The following is a 16,842-nucleotide window of genomic DNA, read 5'->3' on the forward strand; positions in this document are numbered from 1 at the left end:
AATATTTATTCTTTAGACTCAGGGGAAACAGCTGATTTTTTACAGCACAATTTGCATAATATCTCAACACATCCTGTGTACAACCACAAAACCATAACATGTTAGATTCTTTGTTTTTGCACTGAGTGAAAAACAAGACAATTTTACAAGCATATTTCTTTACAGTCAGCATACAGATAAATCTATACATATTCTGTCTCTTTTTAAACATAATCTGTAGGCAAAATATACAGACAAACCATCAACAAAACATGCAACATCCAAAACATAAAGTCTCAGACAACTATTGAAGTTGAATAGATTTTTTTTCCCTTTGTGTTGTTTCAGCCGTTTACGGGATGTGGTTGCACAGATAGTCATTGGTTGACAGCACATGTTTTGATTACACAGTCAACTCCCCTTATACAACTATAGACACGCATTGCTGTACAGTTATAAGTCTTTTGTGGGTTTTTTTTTTTTTTCTCGACACTCACATGCTCAAACTTCGGACAATATAAACATTCAATCTTTGTAGAAAATAAACACTTTATGTACACATGTCAAAGGACTTGAGTCACATTCACACCCCTCAGAACAACAACACATGGATGGTTTCACAATTACAGGCAACAGCTGATCTGAACAAACAGTAATTAGCTTGGGGGAAGTCTAATGAAACACGAGGGGTTAAACAGTCATGACGGAGCATTTAGGGAATATGTCTTATTTACTGTACTTTGTACACAGACTGGTAAGTAGACTATGAGCGTGATGTAGTGAGGGTGATTTCTCCCCGGATTGTGCATCGTGTTCAGGAACCCCAACATGTCTGCGTGTTTTTCTTTTTTGCCACATAGATACAAAATGCACACCACGATATTTTCTGCCACCACGTACACCATGTTTCAGTTCATTTCAGTGCAGAAACACAAAACACATAACCTTGCATGTCATGACAGTTAAAACTGAGACAAGAAAATAAACAATGTCATAATAAAGTGCACAAGCTCCATGTAGACGTTAACGGCTGTTAACATCAATTCATATTAAAATCAGTAAAAAATCAATATATTTAATATTTTCTTTCAATGATGTACAAATTAAAGATATTTTCCTATAAGACATTTTTTTATGTTCACAGATATAACATTTAGTTCAAAAAAACAAATGCATTCAAACACATCTATGTTGCATAGAATTAAGAACCAATGGGTCTGGAATTAAAAAAAAAAAAAAAAGGTTGGCACAGCAAAATAATAATCTGAGAAATCAACCACATTCCCTTCCTTATTATATTCTCTCTTTTTTTTACCATTTGCTATAAGATTTAAGTGACATCTTGCTCTAAGTGTGTCTGTCGTTTCCTCTGGTATATTTAATTCTTTAAAAAATTGCATCAGCCCTGTGATATGCCTAAATACACCGACAGTAGGTCTGAGGGTCACTTGATAGATTTTTTTATTTTTTTTTAAATTCTGTAGATATGGTGGCAAAACATTACAAGATAAATGCATGGGTCACCTGCTCCACGTTCGTACTGAGACTTGGCCCCATCGGACTTGTGTATGACTGAACCCCAGCGGGCCTGAGTGAGTGTTTTGGTCACAGGCAGTGAAAGAGGCTGGTTCACTGTGTTGCAACGGGAGTCACTGACACAAAACAGCATAGTGAGTTTTACAGCACAGCCGGACACACAGAGGAACCTTGACATATGACTGGTAAGAATTTTTTTTTTGTTGTCATTTTGAAGTTATTTTCAGGTAAAACTCAGACTGGGAGTGGGGGGGGGCTTTTTAACTAATACACAGAGAGCAGAGCTGTCACACTGAGGTGGTGACAGTTGCAGATCTACGTATGGTTTTGACACAGTGTAATTACATGATGGGTTACACGGAAAGAAATATTAGCGTACTATGAGCAACTACGACAGCCTTAAATTAAAACGTCGTACAGATGACACAGATGTGATCTTGTCATCCTCTACAGTTGGCTTGTAACTTTCAACTTGGTATTATTGTAACTCTGCCTGGCAAGAAAGCATGCCAGTGAAATAGCAATGCCACTGCATGTTGACCTTGACCTTTAAAATCTATCACAGCCCTGTTGAATGGTGCATCAGTGTGATCAGAGGACCGGCGGAGCTATTATTCATAAACATCCTTGAGCTCACATAGGTCCACATTCACGTTACAGCTAGTTAGACTGCCTACACCATAGACTAAAGTAGCCTACTGGATTGTCAGTGCGTCACCCACAGCCTCAACCTAACAGATCATATGTCTATAGTTTATTATATATACTCTAATGACAAGAGAACAGCTCTTTTACTGTATATTGTATTTAGATATATTCTGCATCTTATATCTTTGTATATTATATAAACATCACGCTGTACAATGTGGTTCTCTGATATGCTCTGTAATCTGCATGTGATATCTACAGTCTGTAGTGCTGTACATTTTTATCTTCAACCCATAGCAAAACTGTCTGGCTCTTTTTTTTTTTTCTTTTTACATGAAACTGAATCATAGAAAACATTTAGCATTCCTTCATCGTTAAACATTTCAAGACCACTGATGTCCACACACATTACAACCATCATTTCGGCATCACAACAATGACTCTCGTATGAAGAAAACACTAATTCAGCTGATGTCATTTTTTTTTTTTTCATCTTTCCCCCTCTCATAGATATGTTAGCTCAGTTGCGCAGCACCAAAACAAGAAAGTCTCATGTGGATGATGGAATCGGGGACTATGGTAAGAAAGACGTCGCTGCTCTCAAAGCCATATTGCTGCTGAGTGTGTTTCAGTGCCTGCTGTGGTATTTGCATGTTTGCATCCTTACAAGCAAAGTCCACAGCCAGCACAGACTCGATGTGGGAAGAGGTGGACATGTGTGCTGGCAGTGTTGGACTGATAAAGTTGTCATGGTATTAGCACGTAATTCCCTCCTTCTTATAACGTATGAACTGAGGAAGTGAATTAAATGGATCTTTTTCATTCCTCTATTTGATTTTTTTTTTTGGTCTAGTATTCGTCTTTTTGTCAAATCAGATCTCCAAACTACTACATTCTGGCTTCACCTGTCGTCAGTCTATCGCATCTCCGTCTTGTTTGACGTGGCGCTCAGGGGTTGGTCTGAGTGGAGCTGACGAATAACTTGTGCCAGCTGACCACTCTCTTCCTCATGTCCACCTTGTCCAGCCAGATGTAGGCTTCACCGATCAGAGTCTTCTTCATGAACTTGCCTCCGTTGGACACCAGGAAAAGCTGGAAACACATTACAGAGAGAAACAGATTTGTCATGGCTGTTGTTGTTCTGTCTTGGAAAGTGCACGAGTAAAAGCATGTTATTCGGCATGAATAATGCAAACACCATTTGGCAAAGTGGTTACAAGACGACAAACCTGATCTGGCGATCAATACTTACTTAAGCAAGTGTAACCTTTAAATCAGGATGCAAAATGGACATAATGGGATTATCCTTTTCTTTTTAAAGATTATTTTTCGGGTGTTTTTTGCCTTTAATGACAGTACAGCTGGAAACAGACAGGAAAGGTTAGAGAGGGGGGGTGACATGCAGAAAAGGGCTGCAAGTTGGTGTTAAACCCAGGCCACTTGGAACGCACTCTCTACCAGGTGAGCAAGCGGTCATCCCCCATATCTGTTGTGTAGGACTAGATGTTGATATCCCTTACTGCACACTTGAGACACTGCAAGACTCTGTGGGATGGTCAAGTGAGAGATGGCATCCTCTAGGTTATCAAGTGGGCGCCCTACTTCCTTGGTGTTTCACTGATTGGCCCACGACACCTCCAGAGGGTTTAGCAGTGAATCCCAGCGTCCCAGGTTCACCCCCTAGATGCCTAGATGCCTTGGGTGAGGCTGGTCTTGCAGCCCACCAAGATGTGCTTAAGTGTTGCTGGACTTGGACAGAATGGGCATGTGGGGTCTTCACCATACCACTGGCTGAGGTTTTTGGGAGATGGAAGGACATCGTAGGCAGCCCTGATGTTAAAGCTTGCCCTGAATGCCTCCATCTCCCACAGCTCTTGCCAGGAGATCTTCCTCTTCTCCACTCCTTCCCACGTCATCCACTGCCCTTGCTTTGCCTGTGCCACGGCCTTTGCGCACCTTCCTGCTTCCTCTTCCCGACGCACCTCTTGAACCACGAGCTTGCGACTCTGGGACGGAGTGGCCTTGTTCCAGGCTGGTGTGCTGTCCCCAAGACCAAGACCACTCCTCCCATGCTGCACTCGGCCAGCGATGTCTTTGTGTTTTAGTGCTGCCTTTGCCTGCTCAGTTGCAGCCAGTGGAGTCCACTTCCTCCTCCATATTGGTATTGTAAGATCCTGTTATGCCTGGTTCACACTACACAAGATTTTTGTCTGTTCCGACGGTCACTATGACAGACTACACGATGGTCCACACCAATCATCCCCGGTTGTCTTTCAAAATGTATGTGATGTCATCGGGTTGTTCTTGTCCTACTTTTATTATTATTATGAGTATTTCAGTCACACTGTCTGTTCATGTCCCAGCTGAAATATTACCGTAGTAACGCAAAAATGGCCACCAGATGGCAGGAGCTACATTTTAAGTACCACATGCAAATTTGCAACTCACTAAATCCTCCACAAGTTCCTGCAAATGTTTCACAACAATATTACTTTATATCCTCCAGTCTGATGCTAATAGCAGTACTCAGTGGGTTGCTAAAGTGCCTCTGCTGTTTCAACCCATCGTTTTTCCCTTTTTACTCAATTGTGGTAACGTCCCTAAAGACATATCCAAAAGGCTGGGGTGTTGTTGTCATACAGTTCTACGGCAGCAGATTGCATTGTCTTTGTATGGGTCAAAATGACGGCTGTGATGGGAGCAGTTGTGAACAACAAAAAGAAAATTAAACATGCTAGACTTTCTGTAGGAAAGTTGTGAGGTGTCCCAGTTGTGGCGTTGGATAAAGTATTTCTGATTCTGATTGTCATCTACTATGTAACACTACACGAGATGAAACCTTGGATTATCTCGTTCGACACTCGTTGTCATTTACGATCCATGCCAACACTGTACATTGCTGCGTCAGGCTATAATCGGGCTGATATTGTGTGGTGTGAACCAGGCATTATTTTCATCTTATCTGATGAACAGGAGGTTCTGTGTCTCTGTCAACACACACTTCTCATCAGTTTTCACCTCTTAAGTATGGTGTGCCTCAAGGGTCGGTCCTGGGACCAATTTTATTCTCTATATAAATGCTTCCCCTTGGGCACATTAATCAGAGACATGGTGTCTCTTTTCATTTTTACGCTGATGATACACAGATGTACCTGATCCACAGACCCTGGAATGATGTGTTCACTCAGTGAGTACCTTACTGATGTTAAAAGCTGGATGTCAAAATTTTTTTCTTCAGCTGAACTCAGACTAAACAGACATTGTTGTCATCGGGCCCCAGCATGGCTGGTCCCCTATTGGATAATATCAATCCTAGTGCAACAAATCTTGGAGTCTGGTTTTGACAGTAATTTAAGTTTTGAGCCGATGTTTTTACCATCTCAGAAATATTTCAAAAATACGATCCATTTTAACTCACTTAAGACACTGAGACAATTTTACATGCCTTCATCTGTTCACGCCTGGGATACTGCAACAGCCTCTTTTCTTGCCTGAATCAAAAATCTATTAATCGACTCCAGACTATTATTATTGTAACGTGAGGGTTCAATGTGTAGTGGTTGGATCACATGCCCCTTAGTTAACCAGTGAGAAGCTAGAAGGACTTAGACTGAGGTAAATGTGTGTAAAAATTACTGTGGCAGATTCAGCAAATAAAGTCAATAATAATTGTGAACATAAATGTGTAAACAGTTAACTGTACAAACACTGTAAATGTAATTTTTTAGCAAATTACTGTAACACATGAATTAACATAACTTGTAAACCTTACAGTATTATCCTTAAATTCAGAGCAAAAGAAGACTATAAATGAATGCGTTTATAATTTCCATCCATTTCCATTCATCTTCCTTAAGGGCATGCACGCTCCCCTAAATCTACTCCTATGATTTTCCTTTATTTTCTCAGAGTCAGTGAGCATGAGATATGTCAGTTTTTATTAAACTGCACCAGTCTGTGCAGAATTTACCTTTTATAGTTTACCAGCTACTTTTAGATGCTCATATCCTGCAGCCCACCAGGAGGAGGTTCATTCTCCCAGCTGCTCCATGAGGCAGCAGACCACTTTATAAAACTTCCCATAATGACGTTTAAGACTTGTATTGTCAGGCGTTACGAGCCTCCCGTTTTAATTAGCTGCAATAAAGCATTTTGGAGATGCTGCATGCAAACTGAACTGGAACAATTGGATGAGTACACCACAAATTACTGCAAATCTATACATGGAATTCATTTTCTATGATTATTCAGCCAACCAGGCATGGACAAATGTATTACACCTGATATAACTGGAGCAGTATTGTGTGACACATCATGCTTGAAAGGTAGAGAGAGCCTGATCCGTATCTGTCAGTCTGCAGTGTCTCATTATGTGGCATGTTGTACCTGTATGGAGTGTCCTGTTGGGTTCAGAGGGAATCTGAAGGTCTCGTTGAAAGAGGGCTCTCTGTCGTGTCGGCAAACTCTGGTCTTCTTCTTGATGATCCTCTTCTGAGTGGCTACATTGACCACATACAGCTTCACATACAGGTCTGAAGGCAAATAGGATAAAACATGAATATGTATTAGTCCCCTGCCAAAAAACTGTGAGCATTTAACATTTAATTTCCTGTGTGCTGGGGAATTTTTTTGCACCAATTTGTGCCTTTTCTGTATCAATTTATGGTGTAAATGTGCTTAATTTTGTCAAAATAAAAGTCATCTGCTTGTGCACAAATACACACTACTTCCTGACCTGGTAGGTGGTCGGGGCTTTTGAACTTGTAAGTGATGTTTCTGCATTGAAGGATCTCCAAGACCAGTTGATCCCCTTCTGTCTTCACCTCCTTCTTGAGAGCAACCTTGATCTCTCCCATTACTTGTGTTTTGCCGCCTGAAAATAAGAATGAAAAAGAGATATGGGTTATCAGTTTTCAGAATAAAATCGAGATAACTATATGTCTTTATTTGAATAGCCCTGGCTGAACCCTAGACTAAGAAACTGCAGGCAGATTCCTACAGCTGCACAGAAAATTGTGTTCTCCTAGTGTCACTAAGGATTATTTAAATTATTTAATAATTCTGCATCACTAAACCTGGGCTCACAGCAGAATGAAAGCGGGTCAGGGAACATCCTCGCAGTATCACATGGGTCTTATCACTGTCATGTGTCTCCACTGATACCTGAGGGCTTCACCAAGACGGAGTTAACTGTGTTAAATGAATCATCAGGCGCCATGGAAATGACCGCCTGACCCTCATCTGTGTAACAGCTGCCAGGCTACAGCCTAAGATGACCTTGGGCTCTTTGTTACAAATTGAAACGAGAGATGGAAGGGAGGCACCATGACACCCGAGCTACATGAAACGTAGATATAGTTATGACAGTGGGTAGGATAGTGTGACATCCATTTCTCTACCGCCATCCCAAGCCATGCATTAAGTCATTAGGCTGGGTAAATATTGTTTCATGACAATGAGCACTTAACTGAGCTTTTGACTCCACAATTAAATGGAGTCATCATTAAAAGACAATTTATAGGTGGCTAAAAGTGTCTGGGTAAATAAATAAATAAATAAATAAAATAAAGTGTTGTTATGCAAAATAACCAGCAGGTGGAGACCTATATCCAAAAAACAACCAAACAGAGGCCATTTCTGGAACTTGCCTTCATTTTCTGGGGTCCCTAGTTGGTTTTTGTCGGTGCCGTTAGGAATAGTCTTACCACTGTGGGGAGAAAAAAATCAGACATATTATGACAGTGCAAAACTTGGCATTAGTGTCAGCTGTGAGCATTATGGTGCTGAATGTGCTGAAAAACACTGAGTCACAAATGGTCTTACATGCGTGGCACTTGAAAAATGGCACTGTCCACTCCAGTGTCCGCCCCCTCTTCACCTTCCAGACCTCCATAGGCGTCTCCAACAAGACTCGGGGCAGACAACACCACTGACCCTGAGACATCTGCCAGTCGGTGTCCTGGTCCTGAGGGTGGAAAGTGCAAGCATGATGGTGAGGAACTTTATGGTTTTCAGGACAGGAAGTCATTTGTACACAGAGCGTCTTCACTGACTCAGATTTTACCACACATGCATGTCCAACAGAAACACTTCACGCCCCCAGCTATAGCTCACTGACAGGGATGCTGTCTGTCACATACAACTTTAAGTGAGCATCACAGAACAGCTTATGCAGGGAGGGACACATCAGCAGAGACGACAGCTTGTCCTTGTATTTAGCAGTGCAGCGTGAATTACCTCGCTTCACTCATCGAGATCACAGCACTAGAAATAAATGAAGGTTGCGAAGTTTAATTCACACATGAAAATGAATTTTGCGTGAGAAAATGTGGATGTTCTTTCATAGTTTTAATCATTTGCTCGTGGCTGCTGGCTGCTGCTGAGTTACATGCTCATACAGTACGACAGACTGTGATTAGTTCAGGGAATATATGAAGTGTTTCTGTCTAGACGACGAGTGGATACATGGCCTTTGTGATCTCTTTGCTTTAAAGCAATGACTAATAGAAGTTAGATTATGTTTGAAACACAATCTGTGGTACAAAGGCAATAGCTGGAAGTCACTTTCTCAATGAAAAAACATAGCAAAATTACAACAGCAAAAAAAGACACGCGCATGCACACTCACACAATCACAAACAAAGATACATGAAAATCATTAAATGAGACTTATTTTGTTACTTTAATTATTCACACATTTGGTTATATGGATTTATTTTGTTTATTTTCTTTAGGTTTAGTGTTGTTATAGTTAAGGTTATGTTAGGCTTAATAATATTTAGCAGTACATTTTTCCTATGTTGTCTCACCTTCCCTTGACACTCATGGTTCCTCTCATGGTTAGCTGACCGCTTTACTCTCATTGGCCGGTGAGTGAGCCTCCTGATGCCTTTTGAACCTCTTGGTGTGTCTGTGTTTCCTGGTTTGACTGCTTCAGTCTCACATTTGTGTCCACTTAGTTTTAGGGGCGGCAGGTTTGGGGAGAGGAACGGGAAGGGAGGGGAGCCTTGTGGGCCATACCTGTGTGTGTGTCTGTGTGTGTGTGTTTTGTGACTAAGGGTTCATTCATATGGTACACGCATGCACACACACAGAGAGGCTGCAGCATCACAAAGTCCTCAGTGGCCGGGGAACAGTAGCCAGGGAAGCTGCAACTGCATGCGTAAATCGTTCTGACACTGGGCTAACTTATCTCAGAGAGGGGTGACAACATACAGTAGTTTGTCATTTTAAGGACATCACACTTAAGACTATGCATGAACATGAATGGATATTGTTGTTCATTAAGTTGTGTTAATATGGTACAAGACATGTGAGGGATTGCAATCCCAGTTTGGTTTCTATACTGGGGTTGGAGATCTCCACACTGGGGTTCTGTAGAAACCATATACTTGGGATTGGCACATGCACAATTCACGTAGAAACAGAGGGGTATGGGCTCTTATTTTGAAGCTCATAAATATTTTTCTTTGGGGTTTTTTTTATAAGTTGTTAAAACTCTTCTACTGTTTTAATAACTCATAGTAAAATATCAACTTTATGTCCTACTTAAGAGACCAAAATATGCAGCAAAATATTAAAAAGGTGGGAAATGTCAAATACTGTATTTGGAATATTTAGTGCACTAACTGTGCCAGATTTATAAATATTTAATTTCAGATTTCAAGGTTTAATAAAATAAGATTTTTACAGCAAGTTTAGGTTTCGCTATATCTCAGTTATTTGTCTTTTTTATCTTTTTTATTAGAAAATAGATAAGAAGAACAGAAGGCAAAGGTCAAATGTTAAGGAGGTGAACGCACAGCGGTTCAGGTTCTAATCAAACGTTCTCGACAAAGCTTGCATGCGCAGGAAAAAAGGAAGCATGTCACAGGAAGTGTATCACAGGTAGGGAAGGGAATTACTTGGTTGCAGGCGGGACTGTTGCACGGCAGCCTCGGCGGCAGCGATGGCTATCCCAGCATCCTCAAGGTGGGCCTGAGTGACGCTGCTCTTGCTTTGGCTGCGGGAGGGGCCATGGGAGCGCAGTTGGCCATCGGAGGAAGACTTGGAGCTGCCCGGGCTGCTGTGTGACTTTTCCAAAGGTAGCATCTGCATGTCTGGAGGAAGGTGAGACAAAGTGTTGTGACTGCTAACGGGACGTGAGACATGAGATGAATAGATGGATCCATGCTATTAACAGTATTTAATATTTCCCGCTCTGCTGTGTGTGTCATGTAGCAGTTGTCAAGCACATGTGTAATTACAGCTGTCAAGAAATTATTAGCATTTTTGTTTCTATGGTAACAGCCTCTATCTCTATGACAACTGAGGGAGCACTTTATGAATTATAGCTTTTGTCGTAAACGGACACCTGCCAAGGATTCTTTTACCTTTGGATGGATCAGGGAAGATTCCATGGCTTCTGCTCTTGATTACAGAGTTTTTAGGTGAGTCATGACCCCCGTCTGGTCCTTGACCCTGTCCCATACCATGCCCAGGCCCCATCCCAGGCCCTGACATATGGCCAAGGCTGTGTCCATGACCATGACCCTGACCTGGCCCAGACCCTGGCGGTCCTTGAGCAGCGTGGTGGGCTTTGCTGTGCTCAATGCTCTCGCTCTGCTCCTTCAGAGGCAGCCAGCGAGGAGTGTTGTCCAGCTGGGCTGTGTTTGACAAGTCAATCAACACCTGAGACACAATTAACACACACATACACACAGTGACAGTGTGAGAAAGACAATCTTAAACAAGCCCAACATATAGAAAAACTGATACAATAAGGAGAGGAATTTGCATGAGGGTAGATAACAACGTAGTGTGTGGAAACAGTCTATTTGCAAAAGCATTGAAATGCACACTGCATTTAGCACGAGATGAATAGCACCGCTCACTATACAGATTTACAGGCATGAAGCAAAGCTTGACTTCGGAGCTTATGAGAGGAGGGAGATAAGGCTAATAATATTAGGTTGTTTAAGAAAAGCCGGTCCATCGCAAAAAAATAAAAAATAAATAAAGCAACAGAAACCTTTTGTGTGAGGTAAACACTAAATGCATTTGACATTTTCAGACATTTTTATTCAGATTCCAAAAGCACTCACTTCTCCAAGGAAGTCATTGGAGGAGGATCTGTCATAGTCCCACACTGTCACCTCCAGCGTCTTCTTCTTTAACTGGATAGAAAGAGTGAAGGAGAGGAGACAGGGGTAAAGATTATGACGAGGGATCTTGTGTGCATATGTATGTGTGCGGGAGAGGAATGTGTCTGAGTGCCTGTGTTTGTGTGCATGTGGGTGGTGGGAGCGTGAAAGAAAACAGGAACACTGTATGTGCTGTGCATGAATGAATGCACTGCATTTACTGTAATAAGCAAAGAAGCGGGGAGTTAGATTAGATTTGGTTTGTTTCAGTATACGTACATGCATGTGTGTATAGACTTGTGCATGTGCATGTGTAGAAAGGAACATGTGGGAGGAGATGGAAACATATCTCAGAGGAGGAGGAGGAGGAGGAGGAGGAGGAGGAGGAGTGGGCGAACGAGAGATGCAGCAGCATTTTTAGGGCCGGCAGGCTCCGGCCAGCAATGAGACGTGATTAACAGAAGGCAGCCCCGGAGGAGCCGGTGGAGGCCTCTATTCTCTGACCACTAAAGCTACCGCATCTGCACTCGTCCCTCACTGTTGTTGTTGTTATTACAGTCTGGGTGGTGTCTGTGTCGCAAACAACACATGCTCCTAGCAAACACAGATATCCAAGAATAAACAGCCATACACACAGCGACACTTGCACGGTGACAGACAAGCACACAAGCGCACAGTTACCAAGTTTCTATTCTCTTTTTGTTAAAATGACACGCGGTTAGGCTGCCTGTGTCGAGGCTGCGTGAGAGCAGAAATGATGGTTGTTAACTTGAGTCTTGGGAGTGCTGATAAGAGGTTGCACAGGGATACGGAGGACAGCCCTGGGGACAAGGCATGAGGACAGAATCCTAATAAGAGTATAAGACATCCACTTCACCTAAAGTGGCCCACAGCACATACAGTAACTGCACTGAGTGAAGGCTTTGTGTGTGTGTGTGTGTGTGTGTGTGTGTGTGTGTGTGTGTGTGTGTGTGTGTGTGTAAGTGTGTGTAAGTGTGTGTGCGTGTTATTGTCATTCTGCACAGTACCTGCTCCAAATGAATGTTCTTGTAGATGACAGTCTGGTTCCATTCTGGGTTCATGGTCTTCTGAGCATACTTGGTCCTTCTCTTGTTATCAGCACTGATAAGTCATGATATTCAGAATGATAGGTTGTCAGTTAATAATTAAAAAAAGTTTTTCTCCTGCCTGAACCCATGGCAAACATTCACCAAACTGTGATATACTCAGTAAATGTGGATTCAATAGACGCTTGTAAAATAGTCAATCTCCTGCCGTGGAGACATGAGAAACAAACCCAGATATAAATGCTCTTTAAATTACCTAAGATGCTTTTACAAAAAAATCACAGAGTACTTCAGAGATAGGAGCTGAGGAGAGTTAAAAGTGAGAGGCATGGAGAGAAAAAAGCAATGACAGGAGTGCTCTTAAACACCATGAAATAGAGCAGATAATTGGACAAACAACAGAGGCCACAACAAAAGGATGGAGAACCACTTTGGAGACGTAATTTACAGAAAGAGAGGACATGACACCAAACGAAAAAGCAAAGATCAGCACCACGCTACCTTGCATTCTGGACAACCATGACTTGGCTGAGGCAGTCCAGAAGAGGAAGAGGAGGGCAGATATCACAAACAAGAAAAGCAAAAACACAAAAAACAGTCAGAGAAGCCCAGAGAGCTCAAAGAAAAGGCAGTAAAGGATAGAGAGCTGAGGCAATCAATATTCACTGCAGGGTGTATCGCTGTTTTTGTGCCCGAGCCATGTTTGTGACGCGAGACAAAAAAAAACTCACAATGATTACATCTGGCTCATGGGTGACTGACTAATTCACTCTTCTGAACTGTTGTTGTTGTACCACGGTTGTGCACTCTGCCGCTAATGTCTGACAAATACATTTGAAAATACTCTTCAAATGAAACAGCAGGGGAACAAAAGTGCTCTCCTACAGAGCTTTCAGTTGTAACCTATACAGCGTGTAGTAGAGAGGGCTTATAATCTCATAAACAGGTCTGATGGGGTCATTATCTAAGAGCAGATACTGTTACAGAGCAGATAAAGGCTGGATCGATCCTTTCTCCTGCTATCCACAGGCTCTTGGGAAAGACAGTGGATCAGGCAGGAGGAGGAAACCTGGGCATAATACTGAGGGACAATACTAAAATTCTGATTCAGTAAAAAGAAGGCAGAGTAAGAATTCAGCATAGAGTATGTTTGCACACATGTATGCTGCCTACGCTTAGATAATTGAACATATTGTAATCTCGTAGCGTGCCAAATGACCTCACCTCGCGGATTTGTTTCAATTCTAAAACACCCATCCATTGATTCACAAAGACTGAATCAAATTGAATCGAATTGCACTGCAAATGACTGCCTCATATCATCATGTCCAGGCTCATTCTCTCACACAAACTCAAGTAGTTAGTCAATTCCGTACAGGACATTCAATATAAAAGTCAGAAAGAAATAGGGGGAGAGAAAACAAGACAGACACAGAAGCAGAAAGGCAGACACAGACCAGACACTCGTGAGCACTCAAACACACGCGCAGAGCTCACCCTCTCCCCGGCAAGAGGTAGACCTTGACAAAAGGGTCAGAGTAGCCGTCGTTGTCCCTCGGGGCCAGGTTTCTAGCCTGCAGGACGTGGACGATCAGGTTTCCCAAGTTCCTGTCATAGTTGATCTGGAGCTGAAGGGAAAACAGAGGCTGTGTGAGAAAGACCAAACAGATGAATGACACCGAAAGTGATTTTTATAAGTGTTTTAATACCTGAATTTCTCCAGTGATGGCATGAGGTGTCCTCATTGCCTCCATTGGCTACACAAAAAAGTGGGGAAATGCACACAGTGGTTGTAAAACAATTGTCTCATGATCTGACCCACAAAGAAAAGTTCATGCCAGATTTAAGCTGTTACCCTGGTGTTAGGTTGCAGTAAACGGTGCTCTGACTTCACTCTCGAAATATATATTGTCAGCTTACAGATGAATGGGCTGTCCTTGTAGAAAAGATGCCGAGTAAAGATTTCTCACTGAATCTATAGGCCTCAGGAGGGATTTGACCATCTGAGCTGTGTAATTGACTGGAAAAGTCCTCCAGTGAAGTTTGGGAAGGTTAATCAATTATTTGAGGTACTTAAACATTAATGAAAAAATCTGTTTCAGTGCAGACGATTTCTAAATATATTTCTACTCTTTGTTTTATATTCTATTCCTAATAATGCCTTTATATATTTAAACATCTGCTTATAATGAAGCACTTATGCTTATATTGCCCATTTCATGTGTAAAGGCCACCCGCAGCCAGGGTCATGCACTGTACCACACTATTTCTTGTTCCGCTATAATTGGCCTGTCACAGTGATGAACACAGTCACACTCTTTGACCTTCACATGCAAGCTCCCCTTTGTAGTGTTATGTACATATGATGTAATACTAATGGAGGTGCATGATGGATCACACAGGGGACCCAGAGTCTGCGGCTTAAAACGGATTCACACACTATTATTAATTCAAACTAGATTTATATTTTGCAGAATGTTTCAGGCGCTGATATATTGTTCACTGTCTATATTCTGCCTCGTCATCACATTGTGAGCTGAACTCTTCACAACTGAAGAGCGTGTCTGAGACGAGGCAGCAGAAAGCGTGCTAACAAGTCAAATCCACAACCTTGTGTCGCTGTTTCTTGTTTATGGCTGGGGATGCGGGCTGGCCGGGGCTTGGCACGCCACTGGAGGCAGCCGATCCAGGACCTGAGTGGAGGAGGGCTGAGCGCTCAAGTGCAGAGAGGACCCCCAAACCCCCGGGCCCGAGTCCTGTTCCAGCCATACCAGGAGCCAGCTGCTGGGACACTTTCTGCAGCTCGGCAGCCAACTGCTTAGGATCCACACCAGGGGAACGCTGCCCACCTACTGAGACAAATGCGTATAGTAATTCACTTTGTATTTATGTGAAATAGGTACACAGATACATGCATGCATGCAGACATATCAGCAAATCCTTGTACATACCAGCCTTAAGCTGGACATGGTGCTCCAGGGCTTGTGGGTGCTCAGGGTCAGACAGCATATTAAGGTCGCTGTTTGGATCCATACAGGAAATTTATAATGGAATATCAACCAGTGTATCTTAGCAGTAATCAGTCATAGAGTGAGTATTTGTCAGATGAAGGGGTGTGGGATGAAGAGGAGGGAAAGGAAGGAGGAGAGAAGGTGTACATGGGTGCAGAGCTGCCATATTGCGACTAAACATGTCGGAGTCTTAGTGGGATAGATGGGTAAATGATGACAGATGTAACTCACAGTCTCACACAGAGCTCCGCCTCTGCACATGGCTGGCCCATGATGCACTGCACTTCTTCATAAGTCTTTCCCGTCAGAGGGACTCCATTCCACTCCAACACCTGCATTCCTGTGGTGTGATAAAGGCAAGCAGGCGGAGTCAGAGACAAAAGGGTGCTATCAATTCCCACACAAGATGTTATAGCCTGTCGGCAAATGCACTGCACCCCCACTCCGTATATGAAACATGATTCAGTGTGGGTAGTGCAGCCTACATGCTCACACAGCAGAAGTAATGCTTTTATTTGTAGTATACCCAGTGGAAAAGTTTAATAATTTCATTTTCAATTTGTGTTTGTGTTGACTTTGACATTGCATCACTATAGCATTACACACACACAGCACAGCGAGAGGAAACTGAAGTTTTGCACACAATCTCATTTGTTTAAACTCAAGAGAATGGCATGTCAGATGCAAGAGCAGTGGGAAGTCAGTGCACAGCAAACTCAAACTTCCAACTCAATGCCAGAGCTGCAGAAGGCCTCACTTACACAACTGAAATCTGGTCCTCAGATTAGGCTTCTGCTTACGAGGCAACTTACCAGCTGCTGTGACAATAAAGACTTGAATTAATATTCCCATATCCTTCTGCATGAGCCAGTGCTCATTTCGATTATTCCCTCTGCTCCCTCTATATATAATCCACCGTATCCTCCCCCACCTTATTTCTCTTTGCACCTGAAGGCATGTTGCGCTGCCATTCTCTTTCAGTGGAACACAAACATCACATTTGCATAGTTACAATTCAGCATACGCTACAAAGTAAACATTGCCATTCTGACCACTATTCCTATTTCATTATTACAACGAATAATGCCATAAAAATGGGAGCCCAGTCTAACCTTTTCAGTCTCATTATTTCCAAAGCAAAACAATGAATGAAAGCATTAGACCAAGCAGAAATACACTAGCTGATCTGTCCTTCACCCTCTCTCTTGTGTAATAGCAAAGTCGTGGCAGTCCCCATGGCAGAGCTCCCTTCAAAAGGAGAAACTAGAACCAATTTTGTCCTAAAATATCTTCAAACGTCAGAAATGACCATTAATATCCAGGCTCCTCTCTGTCCAAACAATAAACATTAAGATCAACCATTTGAAAAATCCTAATGACTTAATGTACAAATTGAGTAGGGATTTCGGAAGGTTCATAAAGCTAATTATTGTGTGTGTGTGTTTGTGTATGCCTGGGTGTGTGTATTTGTGTGTCTAT

The 16,842-nt window shown here is 42.3% G+C and overlaps 1 protein-coding gene across 1 annotated transcript in view; it reads right to left on the minus strand.

Moving 5' to 3' along the window:
- pclob (piccolo presynaptic cytomatrix protein b) overlaps positions 1 to 16,842 on the minus strand; it is a 58,196-nt gene continuing 41,354 nt past the window's right edge. The window contains exons 16-30 of the mRNA XM_050073481.1: positions 15,595 to 15,703; positions 15,304 to 15,371; positions 14,963 to 15,204; positions 14,062 to 14,109; positions 13,850 to 13,980; positions 12,854 to 12,880; positions 12,314 to 12,407; positions 11,247 to 11,318; positions 10,536 to 10,833; positions 10,068 to 10,262; positions 7,987 to 8,128; positions 7,812 to 7,870; positions 6,899 to 7,036; positions 6,550 to 6,695; positions 1 to 3,255 (exon numbers count right to left, since the gene is read on the minus strand). Coding sequence (XP_049929438.1) covers positions 3,112 to 3,255; positions 6,550 to 6,695; positions 6,899 to 7,036; positions 7,812 to 7,870; positions 7,987 to 8,128; positions 10,068 to 10,262; positions 10,536 to 10,833; positions 11,247 to 11,318; positions 12,314 to 12,407; positions 12,854 to 12,880; positions 13,850 to 13,980; positions 14,062 to 14,109; positions 14,963 to 15,204; positions 15,304 to 15,371; positions 15,595 to 15,703 — 1,913 coding nt within the window. The 3' untranslated portion in view covers positions 1 to 3,111. The remainder of the gene's footprint in view (positions 3,256 to 6,549; positions 6,696 to 6,898; positions 7,037 to 7,811; positions 7,871 to 7,986; positions 8,129 to 10,067; positions 10,263 to 10,535; positions 10,834 to 11,246; positions 11,319 to 12,313; positions 12,408 to 12,853; positions 12,881 to 13,849; positions 13,981 to 14,061; positions 14,110 to 14,962; positions 15,205 to 15,303; positions 15,372 to 15,594; positions 15,704 to 16,842) is intronic.

Source organism: Epinephelus moara, chromosome 20 (genome assembly GCF_006386435.1).
Source record: "Epinephelus moara isolate mb chromosome 20, YSFRI_EMoa_1.0, whole genome shotgun sequence".
Taxonomy (NCBI): domain Eukaryota; kingdom Metazoa; phylum Chordata; class Actinopteri; order Perciformes; family Serranidae; genus Epinephelus; species Epinephelus moara.